This window comes from Dermacentor andersoni, chromosome 1 (assembly GCF_023375885.2).
Source record: "Dermacentor andersoni chromosome 1, qqDerAnde1_hic_scaffold, whole genome shotgun sequence".
Classification (NCBI taxonomy): domain Eukaryota; kingdom Metazoa; phylum Arthropoda; class Arachnida; order Ixodida; family Ixodidae; genus Dermacentor; species Dermacentor andersoni.
In genome coordinates, this window is record NC_092814.1 from 92,475,476 (window position 1) to 92,498,707 (window position 23,232).

The 23,232-nt window shown below is 48.6% G+C and overlaps 1 protein-coding gene across 1 annotated transcript in view; it reads left to right on the forward strand.

The window, feature by feature from the left end:
* spir (spire type actin nucleation factor) overlaps positions 1 to 23,232 on the forward strand; it is a 226,912-nt gene that overhangs the window by 101,075 nt on the left and 102,605 nt on the right. The window contains exons 3-4 of the mRNA XM_050191843.3: positions 18,737 to 19,027; positions 21,119 to 21,244. Of these exons, the coding sequence (XP_050047800.1) occupies positions 18,737 to 19,027; positions 21,119 to 21,244 (417 nt within the window). The remainder of the gene's footprint in view (positions 1 to 18,736; positions 19,028 to 21,118; positions 21,245 to 23,232) is intronic.

The window sequence follows — 23,232 nt, forward strand, 5'->3', positions numbered from 1 at the left end:
CAGATGAAACAACACATTGTATTTGTGACATGAAGTCACACAACAACAAAATGAAGAGACGGTTAGCTATAGGCCTAGGAAAGAGTGTGTTTATTGAACGCCGCGAAACTGTTAAAAACATAATACAAACGATACAAAACTGATAAATGGAACACTATACATGCTGAAGACACAGCAACCACTTAGGGAATTAAATTTTTAGCCCGCACATTCGTGCAATTATTACGTAGGATGTTGATAAAGCTGTCTACATGCCTGGAGCAGCGGCGAGTGGCGTTTTACGGCCGTCGAAGTAAACGGGAAATGTTCCAAGGAAGCGCTTGCCTTCGGACGTGCGTGCTGCAGCAGTGCATTCCGCAGAGTAATCTGTTGCGCAGGTGCTTTTGTGTACTGCACGGAACTACACGAGAAACTGGTCGCCTCGTGGCGTGTGCGCCTCTTCGTTTTCGGATTTCTTTTTTAAGCGAATAGCTTTTTTTTTTTTGCTCTTTTAACCGTTTTCGTGTTCGGTATACGCGGTTGGTGGTTGGATGTTGCGCCGCTGCATGAGGGCTCGTGTGCTTGCACACCCAAGTTGCGGGGCGCGTTGGTTGGCCAATGCCAACTGCTATATCTCTTTGAAGACGTCCTTGCTGTCCACTAGTGCAATACCGCTACCGATGCGGTGATTAACGGCTTTGTCCTCTGCGGAATAACCCAATGAAGCTACAAACGCAACCTAATATCCTCACTGCAACATATATGCGCCGTCAAGCACGCCATCCCTATATTAAATGGAGTAGCTTTATCGAAGCGCTTGGCTATTCGCTTCTGCTTGCAATCATCATCGATGGTTTGTGCACAAATTTAACCCTGTGCAGCTTTGTGAAATCGGACGAACACGCTAATTAATGTACACATCGCTGTGATAACCGCATTTTAGCCTTCTAAGCAGTCCAACGTGAGCAGTTCAACGGCTTTCGCGTTTCGCGTATGCATTTCGCAGTACGCATGCTCCGTCTGTGGGTATCGTGGCTGTCGCATCGCTCACTGTGTGTTCGATGTTTCGCCCGAGCCGTCTGAAGATCGGCGCGAATATGTGACACGTACGTGTAATGTGCTTACCAGTGATTGAGTTGTAACCGCTTTAACAGCGTTTTCGTATCAAACCCTCAGTCATGCGAGTTAGCCGACTAAACGAGTTATCGAGAATTTGAAGGCGCTCACAATTATCTTCTGGAGGGGCGGGGGGGGGGGGGGGGGTAAGCGGAGGGAAAACGAGGTTCCACGATGCCTAACCCTTCATTGCATTTTAGATCGAGCTAAGCTAGGTAATTCTGAGTGAAGTCCGCAACTGTCATTGACCCGGCGAGCCGCGTTAGCAGCGCAGTCTCCATCATTTCTGCAACGGCGCTCGTGAAGCGAGCCAAGCCTTGAACGATTTTGACGAATCCGAAAGTATACAGCGGTGGAAACGATCTTCGCGAAAGGCGCGTGCCGGCATTCGGTTGACAAGCGATTGACACGACGAAGATGGCACGCTGACCTTGGAGGGCGATGTGCGCGCGAGGTTCGCGAAAGGCGCGTGCGCAGACCTTGTTGGGAAGGGAGGGGGGAGAGGAGGCAAGAAGCGCACGCACGCCCACTTAGCGGCCTTGTCATTCGCCGCGGCCGGATCGTACCGAGCGCTGACCCCCCGGCCGTATATCGAGCTGTCTGACCAGGCATGTGTGATGGACGCGCTTTTGACGGTCGCCATCTCGGCTGCTTTATGCCTTTGACAGCCCGGACCACTGTGAGGTTCGCGTTGGGAGCGACTGAGCGATGTTTCCATTGCCGAGCCGATGCGGGCCTGCGGTGCTGCCTTGGCAGATCGCTCCACTCCGCGGGACGACGACCGCTGGGGCGCCCTGCTGACTCACTTCCGGCGACCTCGCGCACCAGCTGAACCACGTCGCCGAACAGGCTGCGAATCTGCTGCACGAAATCGCTTTCACTTGGCCCTCAGGGGCACGCTCGCACGTAGCATTTCGTCCGTGAATTAATTTACCCACGGTTATAAGAACCTTCGCGCAGAGAAGTTAGCCGGGTGACGGTAGGTCGACGAGTGGCACAATAGTGACATTTGCAGGTTACTTTTTTAGCTTCGTCTCTCAACAACCTTCTGTGCGATAGCATACTGCCACTTTCACGAACCTTTTTAAGCGTGGTTAAACTATACCTCGGGGCAATGTTCTTCGCGCAAGCTGCTCCAGAATTTGGCTACGAGATTCCCATGGGCTCTGACCATGCAAGCATATGCAAGGCAGTGTTCATTTTGCGTCGAGCGGAGGTGGTGCAGCCTCGTAAAATCAAGCGTAAACAGTTCCCAACTGCACTTGAGAACCGCGTATCGGTGAACCTGCTATTTACCCATCTTAATATGTCACTTCAGATCTCCGATAGCTTTTTAATTGCGACGGCAATTATATGGACACTCCAGGTGCATTTCCGCCGTCGCGGCGTGCCGTATGCTATACATGTATATGTAAAGCCCCTGAGTCAAAGCGTGCGAGGGTGAGCCAACGATGGCGGCTCAATCTCGCGCGCGTAGGGGAGGAAAGCGGGGAGGAAGCGCGCCGTCTTCCTTCGCGCACAAGGCACCTGAGGGAGAGGATGGAGGTGGGGTACTCGGCGGCTGCTGCATATGTGGCGCGGCCGCGCGGGCCTTGAAAGCCATCTGCGATGAGTATAGGTGCGCCAAGGGCTCATAGCTTTGTGGGCGCTGTGTTTTCGCCACTTAGTTCGCGTTGATGTGAGACGCAGCACGAAGGTCGATTCGCTCGCTGCTGCTGCCGCGTAACTCGCGGTCATCGAGTGAGATGTGTTCATGTTTGCTTGTGCGCGCGTGACACCATGTTTGTTAATTTAGTTAGTAAGCGAATGTTTACAAGTTTATACAGCCGATAAAACTACTATCCTTACTTCGTATAGCTAGCTGTCTACTAATTTGCTATTGCAATTAATGCTTCGCCTTTCTGGCGAAAGTTCGGTTTTTTTTTTCCTTCTAAGTGAGGATTTAACGCGACACGCACTTCTTTCCCGTGGATTAAGTGCCCGCTTGTGTTCGATGTGACTGCGTGACCGAGCGCCGGGTGCTGCCAGGATAAGGACATTGTTGAACTGATTTATGGCGATATGGCGAGGCCCGTATTCTAGGCGCACAACTGTTATTGCTAACTTCGCCGCGTTTTCGTTTAGCCACTCAGACGGGATGTGAATCCCCATCGAACTAATAAGAGGATGCGACATGTCCGAAAGGCCAGAAAAAGGGTTCTCCCGGTTTACGTTTTTTTTATACCTCTATTAGCTCTTGCAGAAGAGGTTGGCGCTTTGCTCGACGTGGGGGTAGTGGAAACGCACCGACTCGCGTGCCCAGCGTTGTGAGCATGAAAAAGGTGCGGTACATGCTCGACTGTTTAGATATATATGCAGCGGTTACGCCACCCGCTCCACGCCTGTTCTTGCGAGCATTTGAGCGACTGAACCGCCACACAAAGCTATGGACTCCTGGGGCTAACCATTTATGGGCACATTCTCGCTTTGTTATACTTTTGGGAATATAGTGCGATGTGGCATTCGGCGCGATGGGCCTTGCGCCCGCTGGACGTGATATTTGCGACAGTTGTTAGATCCAGAATACGGCCCGTGGAAATATACTTGAGCTTATACTGCGCGCTTATTGCACAATGGTGCCAGATATGGAGGATCATCGCCTGTTCTCGGGCCGATGTAAGACCTTGAAATAATTAACATTTTATAATGTGTATTTTATGAGCTTTAGGTCGGAACCATTGTCGTTCTCATAATACGCGTTCGTGGCGAATATGGCGCTTTTCTTTAGAAGCGACGCAGCGCAACTTCAGTTATTGAAAGGCGGCCAGAAAGCAAGTGAGTACGGCATGGTCACGTGTTTAAAAGATGGCAGCACCCATTCGGTGACCCTGTGAAGTCTGTATGGCTTCCCTTCCAAACGTGCGTTCGTCTACCCGCGTTAAAGGGCAAGGGCGGACGGCAGCGGCGAAGGTTCGCGCAGTCAATGTCAGGAAGTAGCCGAAGTCATGAAAGTGATAAAACAAAACAAGCTCTACGGGTCAATGGTGTCTCGGTGCTGTTGGCCTCTAAATGTGCAGAGGCTCCCTTTGGTATTCCGGCTATTACACGCCATTGTTTTCCAGTTTCACTACAGGGAAAAAAAAAAAAAGGAGGGGGCGCATTAGCGCGTGTGACCTGTGAACTGTAATTGCACCTCTAAGTGCCCAATTAAGTTCTCTTGGTGCAGCTGTCACGAATTTAGGCCTAAGTAACGATGCGAAGCACCCGCGATCACCGCAGAAGTCTGGCTTAACTGCTGCAGCGGTCGCAGCGTTTCGACACAGCTGTGCCCCGACCATTGCTTGCCAAGGAGAATGAAATCGTGCCGCGAGTACGGCGCACGCAATGCAGTTCTCACAACGATGTCGTCGTCGTCGTTGTTATTCGTGCCGCGTTGTGATCCTCAGCGAAGTCTTGGCGCACGTGTAGCAGCGAAAGCGACGTCATGGACTTTACAGTGGAGCCCCTCGCGTTGAATATAAGCCAAGGTTTGATACGCTGTTGATAGCACGTGCTTCCAACGCTGTCTTTTTCTTTTTTCCCCCTTAGAGGTCACCAGCTACGCGAATATAGCTGCTTTACTTGTGCGGCGTGTACATACAAATGGACCTCCTTAGCTTATAAAGCGCCAATGGTGCGCTTATTGGTGTTCGGCAAGCTCATTATTATTTTGCAGCCGCAGTGTATGGTACCGGTAATTCTACGCTGAATAGCGGCCTCAATCCATTGGGATTTCATAATTTTTGTTTGTTTATTCGATTTTACGTTGTTTTGGGTTAAGTGTTTTTCTTTTTATACTGTCTTTATACTGCGCGGGTCCCGTTAACGGAATCTCAATGGAAAGTGGCTCACGAAAAAGAAAAGTGCTGTGTATTCTGCTGGTTTTGCGTGTTTGCCTTGGTACAGTGCTGTACTGTATAGCATATGCCGAGCACGCTGTTTTCGTTAAGTATAGAACCGAATTTCAACCTTTCCCGACTCTTTATTCAAAACTAATATTGCCATTCTAATTTCGTGCTCGTAACATGATTGTTGGTGGGCGCAGGATTGCCAATAAAATGCAATTAACGCGTCATTTGACATAATCCAAGTACAGGTTACTTAGCACACGTTCACGGCGACGATTATACAGGTATTGCTGCGTGGACTGTCCAGTGTGGAAGCCTTGTAGCGAGGGAAGTAGTGCGTACGCGGGACCTTGGGGCTTCGTTTTTCTATAGCAACAAGTTTTGTGCGCAGCTGGTATGTTTACGCGTGAGTGCGTCGCTATTAAAGGCAATAAAAAAGCAAAAAGAAATAAAACAGAAAAAGTAGGGGGGGGCTGTCACTTTAGTTGTGTGGCAGCGCTGCTGATTTTGTGATTCCGCCACCCGATTTCGGACTCTTCACATAAAACGTGGTGGGCCCTGTGTACTGCAGCATTATAGTGGCACTGGTATTGTTTCAGACTTGCATTGTTGCTACTAGCTTGACCAACATGACGAAAATACTCGCGAAGCACCCGCCTCAAACGCTTTCGCTCGCTTCGAAAGCGGAGGCATCGCAAACACTCCAGGTATCACATACACTCCAGACTATAATTATAAAGACGGAAACTTGAGAGCAGTGTACGATGTGTCCTAGTCAACACTGTTCATTAGCCACAACACAGGCACAAGCGTCGGATTAAAGATGCCGTCGAGTTAGGCAGCTACGTGCCGCGAATTGCTACGTAAGCCGCCTTCTTGCCACGGTGCTAATCTTCCTTGGAGCAGAACCTCACCATTAGCAGGAAAGGCGGCCTATCACACTGAGAATGGAAAAAGAAGAAAGCACCAGTGGTGGCTGCTGGTCGTGCCTTTTGAAACGCCGCATGCGCCGAGCCGCTGCGCGCTTGGCCGGTGGTGCCATGCACCAGGCCATGTTGTGCGGTGGTGCCACCGTGGCTTTTCCTGGCGCTCCGAGGCTCTAAGTCGAGACGACTTTCCTCCACGCTTGCGTTGCCCGGGGGAAGCAACGGCGCAGACGCACGGCGTTTGGCGATTGCATCGTCCATGCGCGCTGTGACCCGCATGCGTTTTACTCTGTGTGGTTTCTGCCAACTCTTATGCCAACAGCAAATTGTGGAAGATTCGCTTTCACTGCCAGGGTTTGGAAACTGTTACAGCTCGCAATATTCATGCTCACGTATAAAGACCAACACTACGGTCCCTCTGATGCTCGCAAATCAAGCACTTTCGGCGGTCCAGTGTATACGTCACGCTCTAGCGCCTGAGTCCGTATCGCCGGTGTTGTAATGGACTGCGGCTGCGTATAACGGTGTCCAGCTAAAGAAGCAAGCGGCGGCGCAACCGCGTTCGGCCATATCGATCAAGTGGGCCTTGCAAAGCGTTTGCGCATAGAGAAACCTACCCACGTTTCTATATGGTTCGCGTACAACATTAGCGGCGCCGAGGACCTGTATTATGGAAGCTCGCGGGGGCACTTGAAGCCTCGAATAGCATCGGAAGGTTCTGCAGGAAAAATTCCCAACACTCACCCCCTGATTGGACGGAATCGGTCCACGACGCACACCCCAAACTGTCGTCCTCCGTAAGCGTACACGGTGACCACGAATGTTTTGTATTCGTAGCAGTTCCGCCGTGTAAGAGGATTCTACCGGGGTGATATTGCTGGCGGCGGCTAGGCCAGCAAAGAGCGAACATCGTTGCCTTAACCGTGCCTGATTCCGGAAGGTGCTCGTAAAAGTCTGTAAGCGTCTGCTCAAATAAGATGGTACACGTCATGTGTTTGGCAAGGCTGCGCTATATTTTACACAATATGAAACAGTTGAAAGCGACGGATGAAGTTGTTTGTATTGCCTTTATTTTCTGTTTCGTGCTTAAGTGCGTTTTTTTCTTCTTCTTTTTCATCGTGACTTGATCGACAACGCGTGGGCCGGTCGCGTTCCCTGGGTTGCCTACACAGTGCATGAGCGCGAACGTGAGCCGCGGGTGCGCGGCGGGGACTGATAGGGGGCTCCTCTGCGACAGAAGCATCTCTGCGAGAACAGATGGAATGCTGGGTATACTCCTCCATGCAGGAGTAATTGATCGCTCATATTCAATTTTGGAGAGCCTCTTGTTCTCCGTGACTTTAGTGCGTTTATTTTGCTTGTGCCTATCAAAGTGAACGTGTATACTCCATTGCGCGTGCCAGTTCTCCTGGGAATGGTGTTAAATGTGGGACAACCATTTGCTCCTGCGGGAGGAGTTGCCAGCAGTCCCTAATTGTTCTTAGTATTTCGCATGCTTCCTCGTTCTCGCGCGCGTTTTCTTTTCAACCGCTCGTCTCACTTGCGCGCCTCGAGCGACGCACCTGCAGTACGGCACCCGCAGCACCTTTGCCGTTACTTAATTTTATTCATTATCTTTTTTTTTGTTTCTCTCGCTCCCGTGCAGTCGTGCACGCGCCTAATCGCGCCTTGCCATCTCGGCGCGTTCGCCGGCTGCGGCTTTCTGCGTGGCGTTTCCACGAACCGGCTAGAATACCGGCGGCGATGGCAGAGCACCGATTGCAGTCCAAGGACGCCAGGCGACGATAAACAATGGCCGCTGTCGCTGCTTTTGTGGAAACCGCAGTTTTGGCGCCTGCCGTCCTCTGCGGCGTGTTCCGTTTGCAAATTGACGGCATCGGTATGCGTCGATTGATACTCTGTTTCATCTGGCACGTCGAGGGCAGTATGCAGGGTCGCCAGTTGCGTTTCCGCACTTGGTCTCGCTGTACTGGGCGCCACGGGTGGCGGCATTCTCGAAGCCAAGTGCGCCGTCGTATGCTGTGTATCACTTGCCAGAGACTGCGTGAGATGATGAAGATACACTGAAAGACGGAAATGGCCGGGGCACGCTCGGCGCGTGTCCCGTGTTTTTTTTTTTTTGGCCGCCTATACGTGTTTCTATCCGGGCGCCGCTGATGTCGCGCCGTGTTTCACGTTGCCCATTCCTCGAGGACATCGAGGCCTCGCGCAGGGGTTCCCGTGTCGTGCCTCCTTAGAAGTCCTGCGGTTGTCATTGTGCCATCCTGTCGCTGGTATTTTTGGTTATGGAGCCCTTCCATACACGTTTCCGCCGATGGCGGGTTTCCATCGCATGGGATCGGTCGGGGCGAAGCGGTGTGCCGCGCAGCTCAAAAAAAACCTTTCAGCCTCTGCGGCGCGGCTCTGAACGTATAGTGCCCATACCGCCTCGCATGTGGAAGGCTTGATAGAGGTAAACGAGGAGTCTTGCGTGCGGCAGCCCTGCGTATCGCGGCCAAGCCGTGCGAGTGGCGCCTTGAATGGCACACCGGCCGACACGTACGGCGCTTAGCTTCGCTGCCAAAATTTTTTCTTCACGTGTAATATTTACATAATACGTAATGATAATGTAATGATATACATAATATTTGCATATTTTTTACGCAGTATTTACGGTATCTGGTTGAATTCTGCATAAAGGTATTATTTCATTTTCATGACTTCTTCCGTTCCTATGTAACCTCCTTCGTTTTCGGACGCGGGTCACATGGCGTATAGTTTCCTATTACCTCTGCTGCTCACGCGCTGTCGCACTTGGTCAGGGTGAATCCGCAGGGGCACTGCAAGGAGCTCTCCTTGCGTGCCGCATATCCGCTGCGATAGCCCAGCGGCATAAGGCGTCGCGCGGCTGAGCTCGAGGTCCCGCGTTCGATCGCGGCTGCTGCATTCTGATGGGGGCCGAATGCAAAAAAATGTTCGTGTGCCGTGCATTATAGGGTGCACGTTAGAGAACCCCCAGGTGGTCAGAATAATCCTGAGGCCCCCGCTACGGCGTGCCTTATGATCAGATAGTGGTTTTGGCACGTAAAACCGGCGAATTCATTAATTTGTTTTCCTTTATACACCGTTCACGCACATTATAGGGCCCCTTGCCCGAGTTTTTAGGCGTCTTGGCGTAACATAGCTGAGCTTCGTGACCTGGGATTTTTGTCTGTCTTATCCTTTCTTTTTCTACCTATTTTTTAGTGTATATATTATGTATATCTTATACACGGGTGAGCGTGCCTTACATCGATGACCGTGTCCACCTCGGCTCGTTTGCGACTATTCTCCGAGGGACGATGGGAAGCACCACATGGGAAGGGCCGATTAGGCTAGACAGTAACTCTATAGGTTTGGCTAAGTGACGCATCGTTCGACGCGTTTAGCTTTTGGCCAGTATTGCACCAGACCAGTACTCATCGGTACTGTACCACCTAGCTGACTGGCGCAGCAGCGGTTTGTGGTACCACGTCATCCCAAGGATAGATCACCGTGACGTGGTTATATATAGGGCGGCTACACCAGCACTGTGCGGTGGTTTATGGCTTACCATCATGATGTTTGCAATAGTTACGCCGACATTAGCGCTTACTTTGAAGTGGCTGCATTAAAATATTAAGAAGGTTTGTCGTGGCTGGAGCTCACTACTGGAAAAATAAACCAGACCCAAACATTTTGCGTTATCTTTGCAGAATCGCAGGAATGTGGAAAAGGCATACTGGCGACAATTAACAAAAACACAAAACAAAACCAACAGTTTGCTTTGTAGCTTATTCTTGCTGTTTGTTCAAGACGTTGGTCTATTTTCATTTCACGGACTATTAAGGGGCGTAGACAGGAATTTTTTCCGTGAAGGGGCATCACCTGACCAGGGACGGCAAGGGAAAGGAAGGGGGAGGGATGTTGGGCAGTCCGCATACTGACACAGAAATTTCGGGGGGGGGGGGCGGGGTAGCATGCGCTCAGTGAACCACCCCCTGGCCAAGCCACTGGTTGGTATATCGTATTATTATTATTAGTAGTAGTAGTAGTAGTCGTCCTGGTGAGCCACACTTTGATGGATACATTAAAGGCGCAGGGTGGCTTGCCTTGGGGTATGAGAACGCAGAATGGTTTGGACAAACTTTGAAGTGAACAATGCTCTTCTGCATAGTTCCTCTTTTCCAGAGCTATTGGTCGCTTCTTACACACGGCTCTACGGGATTGATAACTACTAGAACAGAGGTCGGTTACTCTCGTCAGACATCGGGTCGCATGTATGGCAGATAACGTAGGCATTGTGTCGCACTTTTACATGTCGGGCAGCGCGACAGAAAGTTTCTTGAGGGCAAAGTAAATTAGTGTGCAAGAAGGTCAACACGGGTTGCAGTCGAATAGGTCTGCGGGCCACGTTTTTTCAGTCTCTTTGCCCTAGAACTGCAGAGGGACCGCTGCACCATATAATTTGGCGTCGTATTAAGTTCGCTTTAGATGCACACATACATGATGGCGGGGCCCAACGGCGCTTTACGCCACCATCGAGGTCCCTGTTGTTGAACCGATAAAAGCGCCTGAACTGTCTGTGACGTGAAGGTGTTGGGCTGCTGAGCACGAGGTCGCGGGATCGAATCCCGGCCACGGCGGCCGCATTTCGATGGGGGCGAAATGCGAAAACACCCGTGTACTTAGATTTAGGTGGACGTTAAAGAACCCCAGGTGGTCGAAATTTCCGGAGTCCCCCACTACGGCGTGCCTCATAATCAGAAAGTGGTTTTGGCACGTAAAACCCCACAACTTAACTTAACTGTCTGTGACGTGAAAGTCTTGTGCTTGTAGAAACGATCGTCAGACGTTTTTCCTGCATTCCACGCCTTTCCGGCTATAGCATGTGCGCCTGGTCCGCACTTGCGGGCGGCATTCGATCTCCTGCATGCCGACTGTGTGCAGCGGGGCATCGCCCTGACCAAATAAGGCCGCCTTGTGCGGAGGAGGGGGCGCGCACGCACACGAGAACGGTGGCATCCTATCGGAACACGCACGGCAGAGGTCAAGTGGCCGCCTGGCCTCGCAGCCCCCCAAGCATGCCCCCTGTCAAAACAGGATTTCTCCCACTGCGGAGCGAAAGGAAGCAAAGCACTCCCCCTCCATGTCCGTCCATCGGCTTTCGCAATTCTCGGCGTGCTTGGTCGCTTATGTGCGCGGCATTTCATTTCTCCTTTTTAATGTTTTCCCTTCCGAGACACTCCAAAGCGGGCGCTGCGAGAACGTCGAGGAAATTACTTGTCGTGTTTGTATAGGGGCCTGCAGGTGCAGCCTGCCCCTTTGCTGCGCCTTGACCACGGGGCCCGCGGGATGTGCGAGAGACGTGTGCGCGGCCGTGGGCCTTATTCCGCTTCTCCGAACATTCCTCCGCGCAGCTTGGAAGCTGGAAAAAGAAGAAAATCTCGCGACAGCCTGCGTTGGGCGGAAATGGCAGTGTCTGCAGAGTTGTTTAGTCTGTTAGCGTTTGTGTATGTATGCAGGTACGCCGGTGTAGTCTACGGTTCCGAAAGAACAGCCCAAGAATGAGCGTGTTGCTGTTAAGGCGTGTTCTTGTCCCACCTGTTCATAGGCGTATATAGCGGGGGGGGGGGGGGGGGGGGGGGGGGGGGGGGGCACTTGCCCCCCCACTCTCAGGACTGCGTGGGCAAAGTAGGTCATTCCGCAACCCCCCCCCCCCCCCTCCCCCCATATACACACTTTTGAAATTCGGGAATATATATGCGCCTAGAGTCCCAACCAAGATCACTCGGGTCTGTAGAAAGCGGCTTGAAGCGCTGATAATTGGTCTGAAAGGTGTTCTTATTTGGTCGTGGAAGGTGTTCTCGCGGTGAAACTGGTGTAGCACGAAGCGTTCGCTTCATCACTTCAGCGTTGCGACAGCGAGTGCTCGTGGTCATCGAGTGAGATGCGTTTATATTTGCCTGTACGTCCGTGACACCATGCTTGTCATAGGCGTATCTAGCGGTTCGAGGGGCGGTGTGCTTCTCCCCCCACAGTCAGAATTGAAAAGAAAAAGTCTGCCATTTATCGCCCCCCTACGCACACACACTTGTGACAGTGGGCACTGTCGGCTGCACACTGCACAAATACAACAAAACAGCAGCGGAGGCCAAGTTTTATCTACCATCGCTTGCATCATACCGTGTTTGTTGGAGCTGTCTAACCTAACCATCTTTGAAAACACAAAATCAAATTTGCTTTTATAATTTACCGGTATTTTATCAGTGTTGCCATTTTAGCGATTTTGACGCTAGATTTAGTGACTTTTTGTCTGCTTACGGCAAGATTTGCTATTCAGCAATCAGTGACTTTTTTTTAGTGACTTGAAGGAACAGTTGGCGATATTTTAACGACTTATAAGTTAGAAAGATTGCTTGGAAAATGGCCTTCAAGAACGCGCTTTGATATTCGAAAGCCACATGCAAGTGGCCGAAACTCGCTGTACGATGCATAGGCTCCGTGGCCATGATGAACCAACGGATGCCTTCACATTGGTAGCCTTCACATTGTGATAGTGCTTCAAAGCACAGTGGTCACAGTGACATTGTGGCCACAAAATTGAAGTTTATTTGTTATTTACAAAACCTATTGAATGTGTACATATAATTGAATATTACAAAACCTATGTGAACCCGCAGCGTTTAAACGCTGCGGGTTCAGCGGTGTTGCTAAATCCATTCGATTGGCAGACGCTTCGCGGGCGTGTCAGATAACTAATTCACCAACACCAAGTGGAATAAATTTTCTGTTCAGATTTAGAACACAGCAGATGAATAAGACATATCGACTGCGTAAAAGCGTAACTATCGGAACGGCTTAGCTCGTTCACGCGCGACTGAACTAATCGCTTCCGTTTCTCACGCCTTTCGGACCAATCAGTACTTCACGGCGGCTTTCAGCTAGATCAAGGGCGAAAATATGGTATCTAACTTGTGCAAAGCTCGCGTAATTGCCATCTCCATGTTAACAACATGCGGCCAGGCGCGTTCCACAGAATTCAGTTCTGCATGCCACGAATGTCGATAAGCGCAAAAAATTTAGGGATAATGTGCTGATAAATATATTTTTTACGCTAGGAAAACTACGTTGCTTGTGTTCTTTTGAATCGTGCTGTACTTGTAACCTTCCAGTCTGAAGATAATGGAAATTTTAAGGTGTCATAATCCAGTAGGTAAATATTAGAGGTAGGCGATCGAATGTCGACTTTTTCAAATACGAATTGAATACGAATAGTAAGTATCGAATATCGAATAGACAAACGCAGACGCACAAATTTACAGCAGCAATATTTGTTGCAGTATAGGTAGGAACGCGCTTGCACTGAATAGACAGTGAACTATCACGTACAATTAAGATCGTTTTAAACACACGATCACAACAGTCATGAGAAGAACTGCGCGAATAGCCGCTTGACACCTTTAAGCCTGGTGGCAAACAAGCTTTCCAAGAATGACAGGCATTTCAAACTGACCAATTTTTCAAAAATGCATAATAAATTGTTGAAAAAATATCAGAAATTATGTAAAAGGAAAATAAAACGCTAAGGAGGTATTCGTGTGCCCTATAGACAGAATACAGAGCCTTTTACAAGAAAAGAACATCGCTGGTTGTAACGTAAGAGATGTAAGAGAACTCCGACAAGACTAGGCTGCAAGAAAGACTAATTCGTAGGCCATAAGCACAATATAGCCGATTGTCAGGTATTGGACAAAAAGAAGGGGAACCGAGGGGCCCGGTTTTGTAAGAACGCTCGGACGTATTTCTTAGTCAAAACCATATGAAAACAACAGCTAATGAAGAAACGGAAATCATAGAATAAATTATTTGTAGTTTCTAATTGAAGTGCAAAAATGAGAAGCTAATGGGAAATGGAGGAAAACTCAACTTGCCGACGGTGAGAGCCGAATCCACAACCTCTGCATTACGCGCGCGCCACACTACAAATTGTGCTAGCGACGACGACGGCAGTTCCCGCGTCCATGCAGTCTTGGGTATTTATGTAAGTATACAAGATGTAAATCAAGGAGTGTTAACCAGCGCAAAACGTCCCCCCCCCCCCAAAAAAAAAAAAATTAAATTATGGGGTTTACGTGCTAAAACCACGATCTGATTATGAGGCACGCCGTAGTGTCCGGGGATTCCGGAAGTTTGGACCACCTGGAGTTCTTTAACGTGCACATAGATCTAAGTACACGGGTGTTTTCGCATTTCCCTCCCCCGTCGAAATGCGGCCGCCGTGGCAGGGATTGGGGCCCGCGACCTCGTGCTTAGCAGCCCAACAAACTAAGCAACCATGACAGGTCCCGCAAAACCGAAAACAAAGCTTGTATTACTAATCTGGTTTCTGCATTGCGTCAAAAACCTTGTCGCTGTTTTACTTCTGATAATTAAAATTTGCGATTGGTAGCCTCGTCTACAGTCCAGAAGATACTATAAACATGAGGGTTTTGTTACTGATGAGACGGGATGCCCCCCTTTGAAAAAAGAAAACATGCGAAAAAGCCAGAGAATGCGGAGCGAAGCTGTGGAGAGAGAGAGAGAGAGAGAGAGAGAGAGAGAGAGAGAGAAGCAGGGAGGTTAACCAGAGGTGAGTTTCCGGTTTGCTACCCTGCACTGGAGTGGGGGATGTAGGGTGTAGGGTAGTCCACCTAGTTGACTGCCCATTTCGGCCGCTGCTGATTTGATGTAAGCGGTACGAGCGAGGAGGAGACGAGTGGCCCTAGCCAATCAGCAGCGGCCGAAATGGACAGTCCACTAGGTGGACTCTTACAGAATACCGCGCCTGATGTCTGCAAATAATGCAGATTCACTTTATCCCAGCTGTGTCATGCGTTGGGGTCAATTTTGAAACCTTCATGTTTCTTTTTTTGTGTTCTTTTCTTGCTAGTGGTGCTAGCGAGTGCTTGTTCTCTTTTTCTTCTTTTGCATGAACTGGATCAATATATGTTCATGTTGGTTCACTGTAGTTGTCTCTGCTTTGAAGATGATGTCAACGTAGCGCGTGGTTTACAAGGATTATTTAATGTCATGCTTTGTACTTATTTTCAAACTATTAATATTGTGTCAACATACTCTTTTAACTATATTTAAGAAACACTGCATTGGCTATTCAGACTCGGGGCACTACAACAGGCGATACAACATGCGGTTTAATTCTGCATTTGGGTGTGAGAGTGATATACTACTAAAAATGGTGGTGACACCGTTTTTACAAAATAACATAAAATATAAAAGCCATATGCTCTTGACTGACCAGGGAGGCAAATTTTCACCTATGGCGTCTTCCAATATCTCACTCGCGTGCTCACGTGAAATCATCGAAACGCTCTCCTTGTTTAACGATGCAACATGTCATATCCATGCTGTGCAGACATTGGTAAGGCGTAAGCATAAAAACAATCCTTAATTATTGCCGGAGTCCTATATGTGCTATTTGTCTCTAGCTCATCGTGCTGCTTTGCAAGCTTTACCGTCGCTGGCCTCTCACGTGACCGTGCATGTACGAACCATGCATTCGCAGACGCGACGGTGCGATTACAAAGACGGCGCCGAATAAAACACACGAAGGGAGACACGAGACAAGCACGTAGGCGCACTAACAACTGTGTGTTTTATTTCTTGACATAGTAATATATAGCTGCTGTCAAGGATCAAAACAACAAGAATAAACAGGGCAGTCATCTGCATCGCACAAGGAAGCCAAGATACAGAATAACTTCTAAGTGTCGCTCTCAAGATACGCCAGTTCCTTTGTCGAAAGAGAAACTGAGGCTTCATTGATACAATCAACACCACGCTTCTTGATCTCAAGCGCTTTCAATATCACCCTTGTCAGTTGATCATCAGCTCTGTTCAAAACACTGGTTCTATCAAAATCTGGGATGCACTTGTGAGCCTTACAATCCGCACTTATATGACCGGAGAGCTAGTTTTCCATCTTATATCGATGCTCATGCAATCTGTCATTCAGACATCTGCCCGTTTGGCCTACATATGATGAACCACACGACAAGGGAACCGAATAAACTACTTTCTTTACACATCCGACATGTTCCTGCCCATGTTTTTTTGCGCACACCTGTTTGTTTTCCCGATTTCCTGCGTTCACTTTGGTACACATCAAACCAAGACGTTTCGGAGCGGAAAATATAACCCGAACACCAGCTCGTTTACCTACTTTTTTGAGATTGTGAGATACGCCGTGAACATATGGAATGATGGCACACCTCGTTTCAGAAGGGCCTGCTCGACCCAGGTTTACAACGCTAGGTTGCTTGAGCTGTTTGAGCATTTTTTCCGCAACAGATACGATGTGCCAGGTGTGCCATCATTCCATATGTTCACGGCGTATCTCACAATCTCAAAAAAAGTAAGTAAACGAGCTGGCGTTCGGGTTATATTTTCCGCTCCGAAACGTCTTGGTTTGATGTGTGCCAAAGTGAACGCAGGAAATCGAGAAAACAAACAGGTGTGCGCAGAAAAACATGGGCAGAAACATGTCGGATGTGGAAAGAAAGTAGTTTATTCGGTTCCCTTGTCGTGTGGTTCAACATATGTAGGCCAAACGGGCAGATGTCTGAATGACAGATTGCATGAGCATCGATATAAGATGGAAAATCAGCTCTCCGGTCATATAAGTGCGCATTGTAAGGCTCACAAGTGCATCCCAGATTTTGATAGAACCAGTGTTTTGAACAGAGCTGATGATCAACTGACAAGGGAGATATTGGAAGCGCTTGAGATCAAGAAGCGTGGTGTTGATTGTATCAGTGAAGCCTCAGTTTCTCTTTCGACAAAGGAACTGGCGTATCTTGAGAGCGACACTTAGAAGTTATTCTGTATCTTGGCTTCCTTGTGCGATGCAGATGACTGCCCTGTTTATTCTTGTTGTTTTGATCCTTGACAGCAGCTATATATTACTATATCAAGAAATAAACACACAGTTGTTAGTGCGCCTACGTGCTTGTCTCGTGTCTCCCTTCTTCGTGTGTTGTTTTATTCGGCGCCGTCTTTGTAATCATGCTTAACCAACTAGCCCACCAGCACATGCTCAGCGACGGCGCTCCCTCAACCTGCTATAAAAATACGCGGTATGTGAACTAAGCAAATGTGTGCATAAAGAGCGTTAGTTCACGCCCAACAAATGAAGCAATTAGAGGCCGGGGCGTTATAATGAAAGCGGCGTACTGGCGATGAGCTCCACTTCGTATAGGCAAGCTGGTCGATGCTCATCTGCGGCAAACACTTGGCGCGTAAGGAGACAATGTCGTCCCAGACAGGCGTGAATTTGGACACATGTCCACTATTGTGCAGTGCAATTTCCTTGCGCACACTGACACCGCAGAAGTAACTATCTGGAACGCGCACAAGCGGCAGATCGCACGCACACACGTCAGTCATGCCTGCAGTGGAAGCAAGCGTCTCTATGTGTTAGCTATGTTCCTGTCCGTGTCCTTTTTTACGCACTAGTGCGATGTCGCCTTATACGAATAACCACCAACTATCCCAGCTTTCTGCCTTAAATGCTATATAAAGCCCTCGATACTCTGTTGGTAAATTCACTGTTTTTCTTCAGCTGTACGAACATTAGACCAACATGACACGTGTGGGTAAAATATTTGCTTCACACTAGCTTATATTAGAGTATTTCAAAATACTCACGTTCTTAAAATCCACTTCACAGTTATAGCGAGAGTTTTAGTGACTTTTTGTCCCACTTCAGTGACGCGCTTCCTAAAATGTTGGCAACACTAGACTGTAATGGTTCATAATGTACGATTGAAAACTAGATCTGTCAATGACAAAGGTAACTTTCACTGACGCATTTTTCAGCCTTTTTTATTGCAATGTCAGTCGGGTAATCCGCAAGGGAGGCGAACTTTACAGTATACGTGCCACCTGGGCCTGCTCTGAGTATGCATTCTCCACCCAGTCGTGAACATGAACTTCCGTATAACCTCCAATGAATATTTTCAACAAATCAACATGTCATTAACATATTAAATAGAAGAACGTGTCATCGGCAAAAACTTAACCTCCCTCCCACCCGGAAGGAGCCGGTTGGGAGGGAGGTTAGGCAGATGCCGCTAACCTAACCTCCGCTCCTTTTGGAAGGAGTTCCCCGTGTCGGGCTTTGTGGTAAAGCATGCGAAAAACAAACCTGTGCTGCAGAAGTCAAAGGGGAAATTATATGGCAGGGTTGTGCAGCTGCCGTTGTTGGCGTGGGGCGTCAATGCGGACAGAGTAGCGGCGGCAGAGCGATCCTCCCAGGTGGCACCTACTGCGGAGATCACTTCCCAATATATATATATATATATATATATATATATATATATATATATATATATATATATATATATATATATATATATATATATATAGGGAGAGAGAGAGAGAGAGAGAGAGAGAGAGAGAGAGGTGACATGCTCCCCCCCACTCGAAAAATAGTTGGTACGTCACTGCATCTGTTGCTGTCATATGTTCATTAATAGACTTGTCAACGGCGTGGTACCTACACTCGTTTTTTTGTGTGTGGAATAAAGTCGACAAAAGCGGAATTTCGTGTTATCCGATGCACTCATTCTGAAGTTGATAACAGCACAGCGGTGTTCTTACAGCCATGTTAAGGATGCACTGTTCGACTGCCAGGTCGCGTGTAGAGGCAGCTGAATTATTTAGATATTATGCAGAACTCTTACTCAGTGTACTTAATCTCGTCGTGAAGAACTGAGCGTGTGCATTCTTTCACAGGCTGTGCGTATTGCGTGCGCCTTGTTAACTGACGAGCACGTGTGTTTGCCCGCGCAGCTCGTGTGCAGCCTTGGCCTGGTACTGTTCCACGCGCTCGAATATGGGCTCCGACCGGACGAAGAGCACGTTCTGAGCCGCCCTTTCGAGATGCTCCTGGACCGCATGACGTCCGCCGACCCCGAGGCGAGCTCCGACGCCGAGCTGAGCTCGGACGACGACTCGGGCGAGGAGGACTGCCACGACGAAGGCATCGAGAAGGACTCCGGGGAGGACGACCCGGGCGGCGGCGACGGCGGGGCGGGCAAATCCCCGCACCGGGCGGGCCTGACGCTCGCTAAGGTGCTGGAGGTGCGTTCGTTGGCTCCTCACTTGCGCCGCGCGCCTTTCTTCACCGGAAAGTTTTTTCCCAGGACTTGCGGTTAACGGCCACGCAGAAGCACTCTTGACGGAGACAGTTTCCTGGGGGCGCCTTTGTTCGGTTCCACGTGTGACGCGCGCACGCGGGCCGACCGATGCACATGATCTCACGACTTCGCCCTTGACCGCTTCGCGCGCGCGCGTCTTCCGAGACCGCTCTCGAGCGCCCGCTTCCGGCCGAGGCTTCGTTTACAGCGGGACTAAGAAACACAGGGACCTTCTTATCGAGTCGTGACCGCGAGGCCTCTGCGCGCACGTTTTGGTCAGTTTCTCGTGAGCCCCGTTGCGAACTCTTACCATCTACCGACAAAGATTGCTCTGTGTCCGCCGCCGGGCCTGATCGTCATGAACGCGTCGTCGTGCTCGTCTTTTTGACGGGAGGCGGGCGTACAAGAAAACCCTAACGTTGTTTGTCTCTGCGTGTCGTATCTTGTGCAGTCCGGTGGAATGACTGCGGCGTGTTCCGTGTTGTTGAGCTGTGCTGGAGTATAGAAATTGCCCCTTTCGGCAGCATCGCTATTCTTGTGAAAAGAAAGGAATGGTTGTCATTGTTGGAGTCCCGCAAGCTGTGCTGTGCTTGTGGCTTTGTACATCGTATGTGTATGCCTTGGATTACGTTCGTTGGCATTTAGTATGTATAAATTCCTGGACACAAATGTTTAACTGGAACCTAATTAAGAAAATTTCCGTTTTCTGGCAAAATTCCCATTTCGGACTAGGAGACGCTAACATGTTCCAGTTTGTGACTCTACTAGGGACCAATACAAGTGGCTTAGATTGTTATTGCTGTAAGTGCTGATTTGGTCAATTATTTCCGCGCGTTCACTTATGAACACCACGCTTCCATGTTATGGTGTCATCAACACTTAAGCAGAAATTGAATTATGCAAGTCATGGAAACTGTAACCATTGTTGTTTCCTAAGTGAAAAATGTTTACCAATTGAAAACTAAACTGCCATCGTTAAAAGTAGTCTGTTGAGATTGAGCCATTTAAGGGTAATCAGATTCAAACTGGTACTATACTGCACCCATTTAAAATTAAAATGCACTGTCATAGTCTCTTTCGATGTCTAAGTTCGGTGTTCACAGTGTTGGCTGTTATGATGTGCTGTCAACTACCCAGAACCTGTGCACTACTTACACGTAAAGTGGGCTGAAATTAACTGCATGCTATTGTTTGAGTGTAAACTCCATGTAATGGGAAGCATTTCTCACAATGCTCTTGGAACACTAATGAATAAAAGTGCCTCTACTGCAAGGTAAAATCAAATTACATTTGATATTATTGCAATATAAGCACCAAATATTATGGACTCCAGAGCAGGTGTCAATGTTTGAGACACCATGTAAAGGCAGCGCAGCAGTGGGTACAGGGGCATTTTGTCCGGTGGATGAAAAAGGCAGCTGCCTTGGGGGCCACTTGGAGGCCAAATTTGACAACACCGCCAGTCAGTCTTATTTTTCAAGACTCCCTGTTGTACCAAATCTGAAAAATCTGACCAAAAATAAAGGTGCCTATTAATTCATACAGTCTGTGACATTGCTTGTTGCAGAATTCCAAAGTCAATGTTCGGAAGCATGTTGAAAAACTAACTTTAGATGAAATGGATCAATTTCCTTAGGCCTGGTAAGGAAATCACTGAAGTAGTTAACCATTTCAGTGTTATTTGAAAGTGAGTACATAAACTATAGTTACTCAGTCACTTAAAAACTCTACATAGTCATACAGCTTTTCAGTTGCCACCACCACATGAACTGCTTATATTCATATTTGACATTTTGACAACATTGTCATTGATGACAGTCAAAACATGGATATGTAGAGGATTGTGATCTCACAATGCGAACCAATATGTAACATTTTCTTTTTAGAATCAGAATTCATTATTCAAAGCTCAGTCATATTTCAGGTATTTTGTATAGAGAAGGAGGTATGTTCATAAAGGAAGCCTTTGGCCTTAGATGATATGCAAGATATTTTTTTTTCTTTCTCACACTGATTTTTTTGTGTTTCATTTCAGATGTGCGCTTCCCACCTTCAAAACCCAACACAGGCTGATTTACACTACAAGGCTGTTTGCCGTGCCCTAGTTGCAGAAGCTGTTGAGCTATCAACATTCCTACAAAAAATATCTAGTGGAACCAAAGTGAGTGTTCCCTGGCTTTTTGGCAATATGTAAGGCACTTGACAATTTGTAAAAAAAAAAAAATGAGAGAGAGAGAGAGAGAGAAAATACCTTTATTAGTCATTGCTGAATGTGCAGTGAAAGCGGCAGCTGTGAGAGCCTTGGTGCAGTCTTGCCACATTGTGTACCACAAGGCACTTGATCTCTTTGCACCTCCGCGGTGTTTGGTGAAATGCACCAAAGGCATCGCAGGCTGCGATGCCTTTGGTGCATTTCACCAAACCCTAGCCTAGATACCCTAGGCTACGGCACTGCCTGCGATTCGCAGGCAGTGCCGTAGCCTAGGGTATCTTTTTTTGTGGGGTGGGGGCGCATCCACTTGACCAGGGAAGGGGCATCAAGTCAGGCGAGTCTTGTTGGATGTTATTTTAACGCGATAGCATTAAGGGCCCCGTGTCACAGAAAATCCAGCGTCAGACGTTGTTTCGGCAAAAAGATTTTCGAACCACCTATACCCAGGCCCTCCATGTGGCACAAGGAAGTTACTGAACTAATTGAATTTCTCAAGCCAAAATATGCAGAAAGATCGTATAGTATGACTTACACACAACCTACAGATATGATAGTGCCGGATTGTAATTTAACTATACAAGAAAACATTTCTGTTACGCGAAAGCTCAAATAAACCCCTTTTCCAGCGTTTGCACCATTCATAGACCAGCCACGGCATCTGCCATTTGCGCACACTGGCGCGTAAGTATCTTGGGGGGCCACGGAGCGGCGCGCCCGGTTCCTTGCTATACCTCCAGCTGGCACTCGCCTCCGCCGCATCGCGGCCCACACAAGAGGCCGCGTTTCTGTCAGAAAGCCCACCTTCGAGCATAGCGTTCGCTGCCAGCATTTCCCGGTAAACAATATGGTTATGTAATCCCCAGTGGCCGGGAGGCGTGAGAAGCAATCGGGGATCTTTTAATGCTATCGCGTTCCACTCTGAAAAGCGTAGCTTAAGTGTCCCACATATTTTTATGCCAGGTATCTCTGGTACACAGAAATTTCAAGGGTAGGAGGGCGCATGCTCGGTGGGACCTTTCCCCCCTTGCTACGCCCCTTGTCGTAGATATCGCCCACGCCACTGCTTACAGCTGAACATAAGCATTGGCTCATCAGTCATTGTCAATTTAAGCTTCTCCGTGTGCTATGAGTGGCAGTCTCTTTGGCCGTCATTCTAAATGCATAAGCATTTTTATGCTAACCCAATGAGAAAAACTGTCTGTCTGTACATCCCGTGAGATGGTCACTTTCAAGATAGGGACCGCATCAGCGAGCAAATTCACCTTCGTGCTGACTCTCGCTTCATCTTGAACTAAGTGGTGAGAACACAGTGCTCACTACGCTATCGGCACTCGCTGCACTTTCTGCCCCCATCGCAGATCGCTTCCCAGATGAGGCTCGTGTGGCTGTGCCATATACAGCCGCAGCCGGAGTACGGTCGATCACGGTTCATAATGGTTCAACATGGATGGATAAGGTGCTAAAGAGTGATAATGGCTTATAATGATCGAAGCGTCATCAGTGCACCTGGTGCCTCCACCTGCAGTAATTTTCTTGCGTCATCGATACACCTTGTGCCACCATCCACAGCAGTTCGTGTCACCGCAGCGCTTTCATTTATACTGGTTGGATCAAGTTTCGTAACATTCATTATGACACTGAGCTGCATGAAGATGAACAAGTGGCACAATGCTTACACATACTTAGACTACACCCAGAGGAGTTTCTGCGTGAATTTTTCTTTGTAGGTTCATTTAAATAGTGATATGAGCACTGCTGCAGTGGTCCAAATCCAGTTTTACTGAATTCCATGGAGTAGCTTGTGGCTTTATTACATAACCTGCTGCCTTGCCCCAAATTGAGGCCAGCGATGGACGGCACAGCCGTGCCATTTGCTGCTGCTGCCGCTTGCCAACACCAGTTGCCCTCACTCCTTACTCGGCATTTCTCCATGCACT